Source organism: Nicotiana sylvestris, chromosome 5 (assembly GCF_000393655.2).
Source record: "Nicotiana sylvestris chromosome 5, ASM39365v2, whole genome shotgun sequence".
NCBI classification, from domain to species: domain Eukaryota; kingdom Viridiplantae; phylum Streptophyta; class Magnoliopsida; order Solanales; family Solanaceae; genus Nicotiana; species Nicotiana sylvestris.
In genome coordinates, this window is record NC_091061.1 from 120403228 (window position 1) to 120421241 (window position 18014).

The window sequence follows — 18014 nt, forward strand, 5'->3', positions numbered from 1 at the left end:
ACTGGGTTCGAACTCGGTTCGCCGGATTCCATGGCAAGCTGTTTACGACATGAAGCTTTGCCGGAGATGGCAGTTTCGCGGTGAGGGTCCAGCGATGGTGGTGAGCGGGGTGAAGTTGCTTGGTTTTGTTTCTCGCGTCTAGAACTCGTTGATCCAATGAGCAGGTGGAGCTCGTTTCCTCGGCGAGTTTCGGGCTGAAACGAGGTGGTTAGTGTTTCCTCTGGCGTGCATGGGCCGTGTATGGCTGGTGTAACAACGGATCTGTTTTCTGTCGCTAGGGTCCTAAGGGTCTAGGGATTCAAGGGTTTTGGTGGTGTTAGTCTCGTAGGTGTAATGGCTAGAAGCAGCGATGACAGAGGAGGAGGTGGATGGCTAAGGTGGCGTGTGTTTAGGGTGAGCTTGGTCGGCCTTTGGAGTTGGGGTGCGACGGGGAAGATGATGTGCGGGGGGTGGGGTTGTTTGTTTTTACGCAGATTTTTTGCGTTTAGCTTCTTCCTCCTTTCGTTTGTTCATGCGCAGCCTTCTGCGTTCTTTCCCAACTCTTTCTTTCCCAGCCCTTTTTTCTTTTGCTGCGTTTTAGGCTTCAATAAATCGAGGCTGCATTTTTTTCCCAGCCCCCCTTTCCCCAGCTCGTTCCTCTCTACTTTGTTTTAATCTTTAGTCTTGTTTTATAGTGTAGAGTCTAGGGTTTTTTGGGTATGGTTTTTAGGTTAAGGGGTGTGGGCCTAAGAGTTATGGGCTTGGCAATTGTGGGCTAGGTCCAAAATTAGGCCTAAAGCTGGGTTTGCTCGAGCCCAAGCTCTATTCTTTTGCCGCGAATGAGATTAAAAATATGCGCCCATTTATTAATTAGCCCTACTATTAAAATAGTTTATTAAAAACAAAACTAACCCTTAAAACAAATCTATTTTTTTTCCGAACATTATATTAAAAACAAAATACAATACTATATTTTTTATATATTTTTTAGATTAAAAATGACTACAAATATTAATGAACTTATTATTATTATTATTATATTATATATATTTTTTTGTTGTAATTTTTGTTTTCTTGTACTAAAATAAAGTAAAAGAGTCAAATTACTTAAAATATCTATATTATGCCTAAATTAAATATTTTGCGCTAATATATGAAAGATCTTGGGGAGGGTCAAAAATCACATGTCTACATTTATCACATATTTTCAGATAAGAAGTCCGAATTTAGCCTGCCCGCTGGTTGTAATTAACAAAACCTGGTGCAGTTATAGCTTTTATCCTAAGGCTTGCCTAGGTGTTAGACGAAACCTATAGGCATGACATCTACTGGTTTCAGAAATAAAGAATTAAACTGATTACAGAAAGGTTGCCAATTTTTAACAAAATAATACAAGTTCTGCAGTTGATCATGCGTTACTACTAACAGATTAAACTTAAAACGAGTGAGGCAGTTCAGATTTGGTTGATAGTTCCTATAGGCATGCTTTCTAGGCGTTTTTGATTTTTAACATTTTTACAGACGTAGCAAGAGTGTAAAAATCCTATGGGCATGGTATCTAAATGCTATTAGTTATTTAAATCCTATAGACAGGTTTGTCTAGTGACAGATGCATATGCAAAATTTGAATTTCTAGTTAACTACGAGCATGGTATCTATATGAGAGATGCAAAACTTTCTTATAGACATGGTATCTATATAATGCAGAAGTGCAGAAAACCTTAAAGACATGGTATTTATATGAATGCATAAACCTATATACATGGTGTCTATATGATGCAGGAATTCTTATAGCCATGGTGTCTATATGCAAGTGCAGAATTCTGTAAGTAAACCTATAAGCAGGATATCTATGTGGATGCAAAAAATAATAAACCTATAGGCATGTTATCTAAAGATGAGAATGCAGAAATAAGCATGGTATCTGCAGAAATTAATAAGCCTATCGGCATGATATCTACCCCTTTTTGCATACAGTCATTCCCATCCCTTTTCACTAGCCACTCCCAATAGTTATTACAAATTATTACAGCCTAGAATGAATAAGAAAAGCAAAATTACATTAGAAATTAACAGTACAACCAAGGGGAGCCTAATTCAGACTCCATGTCTGAATTATGTGATGATCCAACTCCAAAGATCAGGATCCAAAGCCTTTCTCTCATTTGGATGTGTCAAAGTTCCCTAAGAGCCCCAAATGGACTTCGGGCAGTGCTCACACCCAAATGTGCAGGATTAAGTCGTAGTGCAGTGTGGAAGGGTCAGCCCTTAGGTGTCCAAGTTCAGAGGGAACTCAAGGTCCCAAGGCAAGGCTCACATGAGGGGGGCAGAACTTAGAAGCTAAGAGTGAGTGTAAGTGTAGAGTTTGAAAAAGGGGAAAGGGGAAGTGGTAAACAAGCAAAGACAGGCTAGGGGGCATACCTAGCAATGAGAAGTGATGGCACACCATACAAGCCTGTTAAAACACATTGTTTTGGGAGTTAGGATCCCCCAAGGGATCAAGTCCAAACATGAACAATAACATGCATATTGCCATGTCCTGAACTACAACTCAAAGCACATAGAAGGAAACAGGGGTGCAGGGATTCACAACAGAAACAGGTAAAAAGAAATTAACATGCCAGTTAAATATTTAACTCCACATAGATAGTAAAGTAGACATGGATGTAAAGGCTATAAGTAAACACATTGGGATGATGCTGAAGCTAAAACTAGAACATACCAGTCTTAAAGAAACAAGTAAGAAGAAAGCAGTAGTCTTGTAAAGCCAAAGTGCAACCAGTCAGTCAGAATACGATGAGTTTAGAAGAGAATTGAGATTGTGGGTGGGAAGTCTGAAGTATAAAGGTATTGAGTTGAAAGTGTCTTTGCTGAGAAATGGGTCGTACCCTTTTATAGTATAGAAGGAAAGCATAAATAAGGTAAGAGAATCGATTGTCAATCAATTACACAAGTTTTCCCTTTAATTAAGGGATTCAGATTACAAACGGGTATAAACCCATTAAGGAAAGAAATTAATCAAACACTTTGTGCAAAATAGAATAATAGGGGTAAATACATAAAGGTCTATTTAAGGACAAGGTCTTGATAGTACACGGTTTATGCAAATAAAGCAAGGGAATTAGTTAACATCCAAGAAATCAGAAGTCTAAAGATTTGTAGGAATGAACCCAGTCAGAAAAGGTGAAGAAAGGTTTTACTTAAATAAAATCAGCAACAATCAATTAGACCTATTAAAAGGAATTCTGAATCAATCACAAGTTGGAAAACCCTTTTGACGAAAGATTCATCACATATAAAAGCAAACAGACACATTAAACATGAGAGAAACTTATCATGCCAATCAGTAGAAGGGTCTAGTGTAGAAGAATTTTAAGAAAACGCTCAGCATTGTGTGCAAAGAAAGAAGTTCAAACTTAGTTCATAGACTCAGAGATTAGTCTGAAAGAGTCAAGGGTTCTCAAACAGAACCCTAGTTCAATCATATGACCAAACCTCGGCAGAACCCCCAAATTTCTAGGGTTTCCACCTCGAGTCAAGTACAGAGATGAGGAAGCAAGTAGTCAAAACAGGCTCAGAGATTTCTTTTAGAAACTCATGAGAAAACAAGCAACTTCAGTAGAAGGTCAAAGCAAACAGAGTGAAGAAATTCAAAGCATAATGAGAGTAGAAGAAACAGTAGAGGAAAACATGCTTAAACGAGTCTTTTAGAAGAAACTTAAAACAAGGTTCAGTAGAAGGCAAACAAAGAGACTTAAGAACTTAGTAGAGAAATATAGTAGAAGAACACAAGAACACCCGAAAAGTATAGCAAAAGAACATATAGGAAAATACAGTGAGATAAACATGTGAGAGCATGGTATAGAGACACAGTAGGAAAACGAAAGATAGAAAGCACATAAGAACATGTGTAGTAGAAGGAAAGCATAAAGACACAGTAGCGTCAAATACACACAAAAGGAAAGGAGAAGAAGATCAGATTGGCATTTAAGCATTTTCAAAAAAACCCTAGATCGTAAAAGAAGAACTTTGAAAGAAAAGTTAGGGAAATCGTTTTGAAAACTCAAGTAGAGCATAGATACATAACAAATCTAAAAAGATCGGAGAAAACCTCGAAGAGTTAGGGTTTCAGAAGATCCCTAGAAATGAGAAAGGCTTGGAAAAGGTCCAATCTCAGTCGGAGAAGTCAGAACCAGACTCAAAACACCATTGTACGCCAGAGCAAGACCGAGATGGCCGTAGAATCTTGGATCGACGAAGATCTGAGCGGAAACCTTCGAGGTCACACCTCGAATCTCCAAGTACCAGGCGCATAAGAGCAATGAGGGGTGAGTGTAGGGTTTCCATGGCCTGAGAAGCCATGGATTCCGGGGGTTTTGAGGTTGAAGACGGTAGGAGGCGATTAGGGTTTTGAGAACATTCGAGAGAGTTTGAGAGAGTGGAGCGTTTAGAGGCGGCTGATAGAAGAGAAATGAGGGGATTAGGGTAGTCGTTTGGATTAAAAAAACCAATAATGGGTAGGGGCCGTTGATCTCAGATATCAACGGCCAAAATAAGAGGGGGTCTGGGTCAGGTAGATTTTAGTTGGGTCAGGGGCGGGTTAAATTGAATTGGGCTGGTCCGTTTAAAAAATTAAATTGGGGTTTAATTGGGGGCTGATTTTAGGCCAAAATTGAAATAGTTAGGGCTAGATTTTAAATTGCCACTTTTTCCCTTTTTATTTTATAAAAATAGGTAAAATAATTTTTGAAACAAATTAAAAATACTAAATTAATTAGTAATACCCAAATATTAAATTAAAAAACACTTGAGTCAATTTCACAATTATAAAATGCTATTAAATCTTAAAATATGCTAAAATTGCAATTATATGTAATTTAGCTTTAAAAATACTAAATAAATTTGTAAAAATGCGTAAAAATTACTTTAGCTATATTTTGGTATAAATGTGAGAATAAAATAAGTTAATCACCAAAATTATAATTTGAAGAACAATTATTGGTTTTTGTATTGTTAAAATAGGGCAATAAATTGATTTAAAAATCTTTTAGAAATTAGGAAAAATACTAAAATATTTGGACATACTTATATATGCATGTATATGCTATTTTGAAAGTATTTTGCATATAAAAATACATATAAAAAAATTGGGTATCAACATCATATCTCTCTAATTCACACCAAATATCCTTAGCATACTCAGAATACTCTATGCTACGAGATATTTCTTTTGACATAGAATTAACCAACCATGACACTACAAGATCATTACATCTTTTCCACTGGCATGTTAGAGGAGAGCCATGAGGTGGCTTTGTGGAGGTACCATTGATAAAATCAAGTTTATTGCGAATGGAGAGAGCAACTAAGATGTTCCTCCTTCAGCTGCCATAGCAGGTTCCATCAAACGGACTGGAAACCAAAGAGGTTCCCAGTACATCTGATGGGTGCACATACAGTGGATGACACAGATGTGAAAAGTCATCCTCATGAAACACAGTACGAGGTGCAGTAGAGAAAGAAGAAGGTGTAACAGTAGGGTTATCGTTGGTCATTGATAGGAAAATATCACAACAAACAAAAAAAACAATCAACAAACTTATGAGATATGAAGAAGAAACTGATTTACCCCCTCTTTTGCAACCGAAAAGAGAACATCCTTTGTGAACAGAATTTTCGGCGGCGCAGCAAGATATCGACGAGGAAACCCTAGCTTGAGAATCGAAAAAGGCGAATAGATCACCCAGGTCCGGTCAAAACATCCATAGTGACTTGAAATCCAACAGAAACAAGCAATAATACGATGAAATTATCCGACGAAACTCCAACCAAAACCCTAATCCAGTGTAAAAGCAATCAGAACCAAAACTCGATGAAAATTAAAAAGGCTAACATCGATCGGAAGCGAGTGAGACGATCTACCAAAATCTACGCTCTGATACCATGTTAAGTACGGAGAATTGGAAAAGAAATGACAAAATTAAAGTAAAAGTTCATGAGCTGAGAGAAGCGGATATCTTGTATTGAGTAAATGAAAATCTGTATCTTTATAATAGGGAAAGTCATTTATAAATAGTGGGTCTTGACCCGGTGACCCAATTACAAACAAATACAACATGAGCCAATTCTAATTACAATAATGACCCAAATACAAAATCAGCCTTTTCTCTAGTACTCTAACAGTTTTGAATAATCTAACACTAAAAATCTAAAATAAAGGCAAAAATAAATATACCTGATGTGGTTGGTTTTTTTGTGCTATAACTTGTTGGAATTGATATCTGGGGACATCATATAAATGGATATTGTCTTTTACATCCTTAGATACAGTTACAATTTGGGAATTAGTAGAAAATGCAAATATCAACTTTTACATCTAAATAATTGGAAAAAAAAAAGAAGAGGAAAAGAGTTCTGTACGGCAATTAAAGACATGTTTTATGAGTTCATTTGAGCCCATTGCTTTTAATTTGGCTCGAACTGCGTATATATAAAAGAATATAAAATATATAGATATGATAAATCCTCTCATTCTGAACTCATTAATGGTTGATTCACTATTCTTTCTGTTTCCATTCTAAGCCAATCATCTTGCAAGGTGAATACCTAATCTTATATTCAGAAATAGTCTCTAACTTAGGAGACCATATTTGCCCTTTTGGCCCTACCAATTGCTCATATTGCTTCTTCAACTCCGGTGTGCTACATAAAATATAATTACCATCACAATTCTCATCTCCATTATCCTCATTTCCACGTTGAAGTAATTTGATCATAAACTCAGGTGCAACTTTTATCAAAACCCTACCATTGGACCCCTTAACATATTCAAAAGCAGGATTCTTGAAATTAACTGGAGCTCTTTTATTAGTGTTATTAGAACCTAAGGAAGCAAGAGAAGAAGCCGAAAGCACTTTGTTTGAGAAGTAATCGAGTGGGAGAACAAAGTATGCATCGCCATTCCTTAGCTTATCATCAATGGCTGAGACAGGAATTGGTTGTCCAATGAAGAATGAATGTGCATGACAAACCATGCAATCGGGAAACTCGAACATTATCTCTCCGGCTAGTCTTTTTCCGGCGACGATCCTGGTTTTTCCATCGCGAAATATCAGCTTAATTGTTAATGATTTTGAAGGACAAAGAGAGTAGCAGCCGTTGCCCATTTTTTGACAAAAAAGTGAGAGAAATTTAGGAATATTATTGGCTTTTTTTGTTTTCAAGTTCGGAATGAAGTACTTTGTTTTTATATACGTACAGAGATCGAAGAGAGGTTGACTTTGAGAAAGTCATGAGAAATTAAAGGAGTTTTGTGTTTTTTATTGCTTATTGGAATCTCTATGATTTTTAAGGAGTCGGTGGTCAGTAATGCCGGCTTTGAATGTCTCTCCGGTATTCTACATCAACTTAATTGTGTGTGATTATGATCTGTATAATTGCTGTGATTAAACTTGTATTTTCCGTGTATGAGAAGAGAAGCAAGTGTGCCTTGAATGGGGGGGGGGGGGACCAAATTGGAAATTATACATAGTCATAGTGCAAATTTTTTCCTTATATTTACTAATATAACTAATTATATGCAAAAGCTTGAATTTGCGCAAATCTATTAAGAGCTATAAGTGATTGTGAAAAAAAAAATATGCAGTACTTAATAAGCTGACATGTGAAAGATTTTAGATTTAAAAAAATCTATTAAGGGCAAACATGTAGGATCGTAGTAATTGATGATTTTATGGTTTTCATTTTTATTTACCACGCAAAGTGCATTTTTTTTTACCGGGCTGCGACTATCTTTGTAATACTGCCGTTAAAGTAGTTAAAATTATTACGTGGAGTTATTCATTAAGGGACATAGGGAAGAATCTAAGACTATGACAGCTTCGTACTAGTATAAAGGATAGTTACTGAACATGCACCTCCTCATAAAAGTTTTTGAAATTAAGAAAACAGAAAAGCCCTCAATAGACATTAAAAAAAAGGTACTAATATATATTCACGCCAATTTATCTGTTATACTTCTCATCTTGCAACGATATCCAGGACACTGGACATAATCCATAAACATTAGTCATTCGGTTGATTTTTTAGTTTTTCTTTGGTCCAATATTTGATTTTTTTAAAATATATAAAAAAGGAATTAATTTTTTTCCCAAAGTTGTTCTTGGAGTAAAGAGCCTAGGAGTATTTGTTGTATTTTTAATGAGCAAATTAAGATTAATATAGTCAATTTCATTATTAATTAGTGCTAAAAGTTGGATTCCTATGTGAAATACAATTAAAAATCAGTTAAAGTGAACTGGAGGGAGTATCATTAAACAAAATTTTTCCAGATTTGAAGAATTTTAAATTTATTTACTTTATCAAATTTGAAATTCTATATCATACTATTAATGTTCAATATATAATTACTTCTGTTTTAATTTATGTGACGTAATTTGACTTCGTGAGGTTTAATGAAAAAAAAAGAATACTTTTGAAACTTTTAGTTTCAAAAGCAGAAAGAGTAAAGGCTTTGTTGGACCATGACATTTGTATAACTATAAAAGCTTCTCAATAAGTGTAACATAAAAATTTAAAGTTAAATTATATCTAAATATAAAAAATATGTCATTCTTCTTAAAACAGACTAATAAAAAAGTGTGTCACATAAATTGAAACGAGAAAGTAATAAAAGATTTTATTATTCTTTCCGATACAGCTCATATAAAACTAGAACCAAACTAAAGTCATAAATTCATTACAGTAATGGTGTCACATCAAATAAATCGGAGATACTATTTCAATAAGTTAATTTAATTTGCATAAACTTTTTCCTTTAGTATCCCCTATATATGGTGCATAAATTTTGTCAATAAAAAATAGAATAAATAGTCCAAGTTTTCAAGATGGCTTTTCTTTTTCTCCCTGCGTTTAAAAGGCATGCCACTAATTAAAAATACGTATTTTTTCTTTAAATTTTAATTATTAAGGTAATATTATGATTTAGTATATGATACTAAATATCTATATTACGATAGTACCCTTCATTTTTCCTTTTCATGGATTATAATGAACCATAAGTTTCATGCATGTTAGGTAGCTAGTGTGGCAAACTAGTTAAAGGGTTAGAAGATTAACAAAATTTAGTACAATAACGTACATCATGAGCTATAATAAAACTTTTTTATATTGTCTTTTTCTTTTCCTTTGATCAGTTCACAATTAAGGCACGTGGCAATGTGGAAAAAATCTATTTTTCTTTCGTGGTGGTGGTGGTTGGGGGGGGGGGGGGGTTGTCAGGGCGGTGCGTTGATGAGAAAAATGAAATGGAAACACATGCGTTCTTCCAGCCTATGACCAATATATGCGACATTTATTAGAAAATTGTTATGAATAGTTTGTACATTGGATACTATTTTGGATACTACATTGACTGCTACATTGGATGCCCATGTTGTGAATAACTTAAAGATTAAATTTCCTACTTTATGTCCTTCATCTTTACTTTTTATGCTTATAAAAGGCCATATAATTGCAATGGAAAAATACACCAAAGTGAAAGAAGAAAACACTTCTCCCTTCTTTCTATCTCTTCTTATTTACATTTTATTGCATTACTTTTATTTTATAACAAGTTATCAGCACGAAGCTCTAATTTTATTCTTAACTCCCGCTAAGTTGAGCCATATTTTACTAAGGTATATATCATTATAATCATCTTATTTATGGCAGTACATCTCATATGCTCACTGTTTGCAGATTGTTTGTGCGCTTGGGCATCTTAAATAATTTAAGTACATTGCAGTGATTAAATAACTATTTCCTTCCGTGCTCAACTCTTAGAGGACCTCAAAGTCATCAAACTAGCTATGCACTAATGTCATGAACTCCCTGGATCAAAACATATCTTTAAGGCATTTTGAAGAACTGTGAGAAATGAATTGACAAGCAATAATTTTTTAATTACTTTATATTTATTGGAACATATAAATCACGTTCAATTCTATTAACACATATATATCAATAATATAAAGTGAAATGAAACAAGTATGTAATTTCTACTTTATGGCAAGAATAAAATGAAATAGTAGATTGTTAACATGATATAGCTCTATTTTCATTTCTTTTACCTTAATCGTTTTGTTTTCATTAATTGTTTATTATTATAATTATTTCTCTAACTTATTCATCTTTTATGATAGTTTTCACTATGTCAAATTTATCAAAACTTGAATTTGTGGCACTTGACATCACCGGAAGGAACTATTTATCATGGGTTCTTGATGCTGAAATTCACCTTGACGCTAAAGGTCTTGGAAATACTATTATACAAGGAAATGAAGCATCAAATCAGGATAAAGCGAAGGCCATGATTTTCCTTCGTCATCATCTACATGAAGGGTTAAAAACTGAATATTTAACCGTAAAAGATCCACTTGAATTATGGATTAATTTGAAGGATCGATATGACCACCTAAAACTTACGGTATTACCGAAAGGTCGGTATGAGTGGATGCATTTAAGGTTGCAAGACTTTAAAACCGTAAGTGAGTATAATTCTGCTATCTTTAAAGTAAGTTCTCTATTAAAATTATGTGGAGACACTATCACAGATGAGAACTTATTGGAAAAAATATTTTCTACTTTTCACGCTTCAAATGTGGTGCTACAACAACAATACCGTGAAAAAGATTTTAAGAAATATTCTGAGTTAATCACATGCCTACTTGTGGCTGAGCAGAATAATACTCTATTAATGAAAAATCATGAAGCTCGTCCCACCGGGTCAGCTCCATTTCTGAAAGTGAATGTTGTAGCAACATATGACAAGTTTGAAAGAAAACAAAATAATTACCGTAATCGTGGACATGGTCGTAAACGTGGACGTGGCAGGGGGCGAAACAATTATCGTCATTATGATGGAAATAAATTGAAGAACAATAAGGGTTCTCAAAAGGTAAAGCTAGTATGTGTTACCGATGTGGTATGAGAGGTCATTGGGCATGCATTTGTCGTATGCCAGAACATTTTATCAAATTTTATCAAGCTTCCCTCAAGAAAAAAGAAAATAATGTGGAGGCACACTTGACCTTTCAAAATAATGATGATGAAGCAGGTCCCTCAAATAAATATGGTTCTAAGGCACATCTTGCATATAAAGATGATAATTTTGAAGGCCTAACAAATATTACTCATTTAGAAGTTGGAGACTTCTTTGAGGATATTGACTAAAGAACTAATCATCTTACTGGGGAATGAAGCTATAAAAGTTGTTATTTTTATGTTTGCAACTAGTTTATTTTTCTTGAGTGTATTTTCCTAATGCATCATGTGTTGCTAGTTTCTACATTCCTAATGTATTTCTTAATATTTTTTTTCCGCTTGTCTTTCATATTTCTTATGATGTATTATTTGTTTTTTTATGAAGAATATGAAAATTCCCCAGTTTTCAGTTGGACTCAAGATTAATAAAGATGATATATGTCTTCTGGATAGTGCTACAACACACACTATTTTAAAAGATAAGAGATATTTCTCTTATTTGGTAATGAAAGAAGCGAATGTTAATACAATATCCGGTAGTACAAGATTAATTGAAGGTTCTGGAAGAGCCAATTTATTACTACCAGGAGGAACAAATTTGGCTATTGATGAAGCACTATATTGTAGTAAATCTCAAAGAAACTTATTAAGTTTCAAAGATATTCGCCAAAATGGCTATCATATTGAGACTACAAATGATGAAAAGATTGAATATCTTTATATTACTACAATAATGTCCGGTAAGAAATATGTGCTTGAAATGTTACCTGCTCTTTCCTCCGGCTTATACTACACAAGTATTAGCAGGATTGAAACACATGCCATAGTAAACGAGAAGTTTACTAATCAAGATAATTTTATTATTTGGCATGACCGGTTGGGCCATCCTGGTTCTAATATGATGCGTAAAATAATTGAGAATTCACATGGACATGCAATGAAGAATCAGAAGATTCTTCAATTTAAGGAATTCTCTTGTGCTGCATGTTCTCAAGGAAAATTAATTATTAGACCATCAACTATTAAAGTTAGGATGGAATCCCCTGCATTTCTGGAACGTATACAGGGTGATATATGTGGGCCCATTCACCCTCCATGTGGACCATTCAAATATTATATGGTTTTGGTAGATGCATCTACAAGATGGTCACATGTGTGCTTACTATCAACTCGCAATATGGCATTTGCGAGATTGTTGGCTCAAATAATAAAGCTAAGAGCACAATTTCCAGATTATGCAATTAAGACAATTCGTCTTGATAATGCTGGTGAGTTTACATCCCAAGCCTTTAATGATTATTGTATTTCAACTGGGATAACAATTGAGCATCCGGTTGCTCATGTTCATACACAAAATGGTCTAGCAGAATCATTGATCAAACGCCTCCAATTAATTGCTAGACCAATGCTTATGAGAACAAAACTTCCCATTTCAGTATGGGGTCATGCTATTTTGCACGCAGCAGCACTTGTGCGGATAAGGCCCACAAGTTATCATAAAGTCTCCCCATTGCAATTGGCTTTTGGTCAGGAGCCAAATATTTCCCATCTTAGGATCTTTGGTTGTGCGATATATGTTCCAATTGCTCCACCACAACGTACAAAGATGGGTCCTCAAAGAAGGTTGGGGATATATGTTGGATATGAATCTCCTTCTATTATAAAATATCTAGAGCCGATGACTAGAGATTTATTTACGGCAAGATTTTCTGATTGTCATTTTGATGAATCAGTATATCCAACATTAGGGGGAGAAAATAAGCAACTGAAAAAGAAGATAGATTGGAATGCATTATCACTGTCTCATTTAGATCCTCAAACAAATCAATGTGAACAAGAGGTTCAAAAGATTATTCATTTACAAAATATTTCAAATCAATTGCCAGATGCATTCACTGACCTACCAAGGGTGACTAAGTCACATATTCCAGCTGCTAATGCTCCAATTCGAGTTGATATCCCGGCAGGACAATTAATTAAAGAAAATGAGTCTAAGACATGCTTGAAACGTGGTAGACCAATCGGTTCTAAAGATAAAAATCCTCGAAGAAGAAAAGGAGCAAGTGATCAAAGTGAACATAACACAGAGGTAGTGGCTCAAGAAGAGCCCCAAGACGTAACAAATGATAAGACCTTAGGAGAGGTCCAGGTACCTGAAAATAATGAAAATGAAGAGATATCAATAAGTTATGTCTCAACCGGGAAAAGATGGAACCGAAATAATATTGTTATCGATAACATTTTTGCTTATAATGTTGCTGTTGAAATAATGCAACAAGATGAGGATCTTGAACCAAAATCTGTCAATGAATGTAGACAGAGAAATGATTGGCCAAAATGGAAAGACGCTATCCAGGCAGAGTTAACTTCACTTGGAAAACGTGAAGTCTTCGGACCCATAGTTCGAACACCTGAAGGCATAAAGCCAGTAGGGTATAAATGGGTTTTTGTGCGAAAACGAAATGATAAAAATGAAGTCGTTAGATATAAAGCACGACTTGTGGCACAAGGGTTTTCCCAAAGGCCTGGAATTGATTATATGGAGACATATTCTCCTGTAGTGGATGCTATCACCTTCAGGTATCTCATAAATATGGCAGTGCAAGAAAAACTTGATATGCATCTAATGGATGTTGTTACAGCCTATTTGTATGGATCATTAGACAACGAAATTTTTATGAAAGTACCTGAGGGATTTAAAGTGCCAGAAGCATATAAAAGTTTTCGAGAAACTTGTTCAATAAAGCTTCAGAAATCTTTATACGGATTGAAACAATCAGGTCGTATGTGGTACAATCGCCTGAGTGAATACCTGTTGAAAGAAGGGTACAAGAATGATCCAATTTGTCCTTGTGTCTTTATAAAAAGGTCTGGATCTGAATTTGTTATAATCGCTGTGTATGTTGATGATTTAAATATCATTGGAACTCCTGAGGAGCTTCCAAAAACAGTAGACTGTTTGAAGAAAGAATTTGAAATGAAAGATCTTGGAAAGACAAAATTTTGTCTTGGTCTACAAATTGAGTATATGAAAGATGGAATATTTGTCCATCAATCAACATACACCGAAAAGATTTTAAAGCGATTCTATATGGATAAAGCACATCCATTGAGTACCCCGATGGTTGTGAGATCACTTGATATAAAGAAAGATCCATTCCGACCTCATGAAAATGATGAAGAGCTTCTTGGTGCCGAAGTACCATATCTTAGTGCAATTGGGGCATTAATGTATCTTGCCAATAATTCCCGACCAGATATAGCTTTCTCAGTAAGCTTATTGGCAAGATTTAGTACTTCGCCAACACAAAGACACTGGAATGGTATTAAACATATATTCAGATACCTCCAAGGGACCATTGATATGGGTTTATTTTATTCAAATGAATCCAAGCCATCATTGATTGGTTATGCAGATGCAGGATATTTGTCTGATCCACACAAAGGTCGATCTCAGACAGGCTATTTATTTACAAGTGGAGGTACAGCCATATCATGGCGTTCGACAAAACAAACTATGGTTGCTACTTCTTCAAATCATGCAGAGATAATAGCCATTCACGAAGCAAGTCGAGAATGCGTTTGGTTAAGATCTATAACTCAACACATTCAGCAAACATGTGGTCTTTCTTCGAAAGAGAATATTCCAACAATATTGTATGAAGACAATGCTGCATGCATAGCTCAATTGAAAGGAGGATATATCAAAGAAGATAGAACAAAACACATTTCACCGAAATTCTTTTTCACTCATGATCTTCAGAAAAATGGTGAAATAGATGTACAACAAGTTCGTTCAAGTGATAATTTGGCTGATCTGTTCACTAAGGCGTAACCAACCTCAATATTTGAAAAGCTGATATATAAGATTGGTATGCGTCGTCTTCGAGACATTAAGTTATTTTTCATCAGGGGGAGTAACTACACGCTGCACTCTTTTCCTTAACCAAGGTTTTGTCCCACTAGGTTTTTCTGGTAAGGTTTTTAATGAGGCAACAAGCAATGCATATTATAAATAACTATGTACATCCCAATATTTTTTTTGTAAGTTTTTAACGAGGCATATTATCTTACATGGACATCCAAGGGGGAGTATTATGAATAGTTTGTACATTGGATACTACTTTGGATACTACATTGGATGCTACATTGGATGCCCATGTTGTGAATAACTTAAAGATTAAATTTCCTACTTTATGTCCATCATCTTTACTTTTTATGCCTATAAAAGGCTATGTAATTGCAACGGAAAAATACACCAAAGTGAAAGAAGAAAACACTTCTCCCTTCTTTCTATCTCTTCTTATTTACATTTTACTGCGTTACTTTTATTTTATAACAAAAGGTAATTTGTTTGTTTAATTCTTTTGTTTTCATCATATAGACTAATTAATTAATGTTGTGCCACGTCCACATAAGACAAAAGATAGGCTGCTATTGACTATTGTTTAACAAACTTCCCTCGTTTTTCATCCTCCATAAGGGTACAATAATTTTAACCAAGACATTTTTTATATAATTGTAGGTCGTAAATACTATGTTACTTCGTTCCAAGGATGAAGAAATGAAAGAAATAGTCGTGTATTGAGACTTGCGTGGGTGGGTTTGGTTTATTAGAAATCTTCTTCTTTTTTATAGTGAGTTGTTGGGTTAGTTTGTGTGTCCTTAATTAATTTTACGGGATATGTGTATATATAATATTGTTAGATTATATATTCATCTCATAGCTGATGTACTCATTCTATGTATTCCTCCAACTATAAGTAACAGTGCCTAGGCAATACTGGGTTTAAGGATCATAATTGCCTCATTCATCAAAATATTCTCATGGTTGTATTATTGTATATATTTAGTACTGATATTACAATGGGATTAAGAGCTCCATATTTCCGCATCTTCTCGATCGCCTTTTTTCCCCTTTTTGGGTAAATAAAAACCGTAAAATCTCTTGCACTGTAAGGAGTAATCATTGATCAACAAGTCTACAATCATGTAAAACCTCACTTAAGAGAAACTGGGGGAATTAAAAGGCCCCTGGAGACTTTTAAAATTAAATTAAAGTAATATATTGTTGGAGAACTGATATAAATATAAAATCTCTGACTGAAACGGTTTTGCTTATTGGGAAAAAAATTAATTGCTCAAGTAAAGCAGAATTTCCTTTTATAGTAGCTTTTAAGACTATCCGAACTATTATGAGTTGCAAGAATGCTTTCAATTACCACCAAAGAATGTGGTATAACTGATGGGACCGCTCATTTCTTAATAAGAGGTCTCGATATGAAAAAATTCTTGGCAGAGAGCGTTTTTCTCCGAATGGGGCCCTATCTGGTGCGAATCACAATATAATCGAAGTCCAATACGGATATCGGACACCGAATGAAAAACCAAAACACGAATACTTTCAATTGACTGAGTACACACGACATATTCATCCTTACATCACTTACATGAATTAGTTTGGCATATTAAGTATATATAAGCATTAGAAAATGTTCAAATTTTCCGTTGTACTGATCGCATTATTCAATTTAATTTCATCTTATGTTACATTTTTGATTCATTCATAGTCTTACGGTTAGTAAACCGTTTCATATTTTCCCTCATTATTAACGGAGCTCTAGCATTATATGAGTGGATTTCTATGTGTCCAAATATTTGGAGATATTAGACTGTTAGGGGTTAGGTTAAAAGTGGTATCTATTTCCTAACGATTGAAAAATATTAGACTAAAAGGTAGGGGTTATGGCAAAATTGTTCAATTTCTACCGGTGCATGAAACAATTGACCCTTTTCCCTATATATTGAGATAAATTTAAAATAAACTTTTTAGATGGTCAGTCGCACGTGATTTATTATGTAGCTTGTAGAGGAGCTTGCCCCTTTTCTATGACCAAGTTTTTTAAAAAAGCCATTATTTAGCAGTATATATGTGCATATTGCCAAAATCCAATTCTTATTTCCACAGATGGATCCAAAGCAGTAATTGCAGATAATGATGCTTATCTGCCAAAAACCATTTTGCTAAGTCCACATGACATTGCCCTCTTCAGTCCACGCCTTTTATGACGAAAAAGACGTTAGCAAATATTAAAATATTTAGTTTGGTCTATGGTGAGGTTGGCTTTCAAATGAAAATAAGTCTTCATTGTGGTCCATTTATCTTTTTAGGGAAGTTAATATCATTTTTAGGATAAAGAAAACCTAGACATTTAACCAAATAAAGATAACGAATATATATATAAAATTAATTTCTGCCGAACGGCTAATTTTGTATTTGTTTACCTGTAAAAAGGTACAGTTGAATTTATACGTGGTTTATAGACAAGTGAGTCGATTTTGATGCAAAAATAATAGATGAGTTAGACAAAAATATAAGACTAAGCCTTGAAATTGAAATAAACGACAAATATCTTAATCCAGGGTGCAGAGCTACCGGGGCAGTAAGAACAATATAAATAAGCAAAAAATAAAGTTTTATTGAGTTTTTGATAGAATATAGTATATGTTGGCCAGAAAATTCGTGTCCTTACAATGGTAGAGTTCACTATTTATAGTCACACCTAGGGAACAAGGTCCTAGGATCAAGCCCCTCTTAAATGATAATTATGAGGGTCATTAAAGAATGTGTAACGGTGGGCAGTGAATATCATATTCTCTATAACGGATCATGCACTTAATGCTATAAAATATTCTTCATTGAATGCTACCGGATGACCGGCATTTTTTTTGCCTTTATGAACATTGTTCTCTCCGATGACAAGTGAGATCATTGCCTTCGGGTTCGATTTTCTTCTGTCTTCGTCTCCACGTGTCGCTTTTTCATGCGATTATTAAATATGAACATATTTTACCCCATACAGATAGTCCCCCTACTTTCCGGTGGCATAATATTATGTCACCGGAAAGTTGGTAGAGATACCTTTCTTGGTGGGAAATTCTCTGACACCCTCTGAAAAGTTTCTGATGGTTGATTAGACGCACGTCTCTTCGCATTTAATGCTCCGAACACG

The 18014-nt window shown here is 34.7% G+C and overlaps 1 protein-coding gene across 1 annotated transcript; it reads right to left on the reverse strand.

The window, feature by feature from the left end:
- Nucleotides 1-6205: 6205 nt before the first annotated feature.
- LOC104214607 (uncharacterized) lies at nucleotides 6206-7221 on the reverse strand. The gene has a single exon (XM_009764302.2). The coding sequence runs from the start codon at nucleotides 7143-7145 to the stop codon at nucleotides 6537-6539; it is 609 nt and encodes a 202-aa protein (XP_009762604.1). The 5' UTR covers nucleotides 7146-7221; the 3' UTR covers nucleotides 6206-6536.
- Between the last annotated feature and the right edge of the window lie 10793 nt (nucleotides 7222-18014).

Excerpts from the sequence above, each read along its gene's own strand:
- LOC104214607 (XM_009764302.2), bottom strand. The coding sequence starts at position 7,145 with ATGGGCAACGGCTGCTACTCTCTTTGTCCTTCAAAATCATTAACAATT.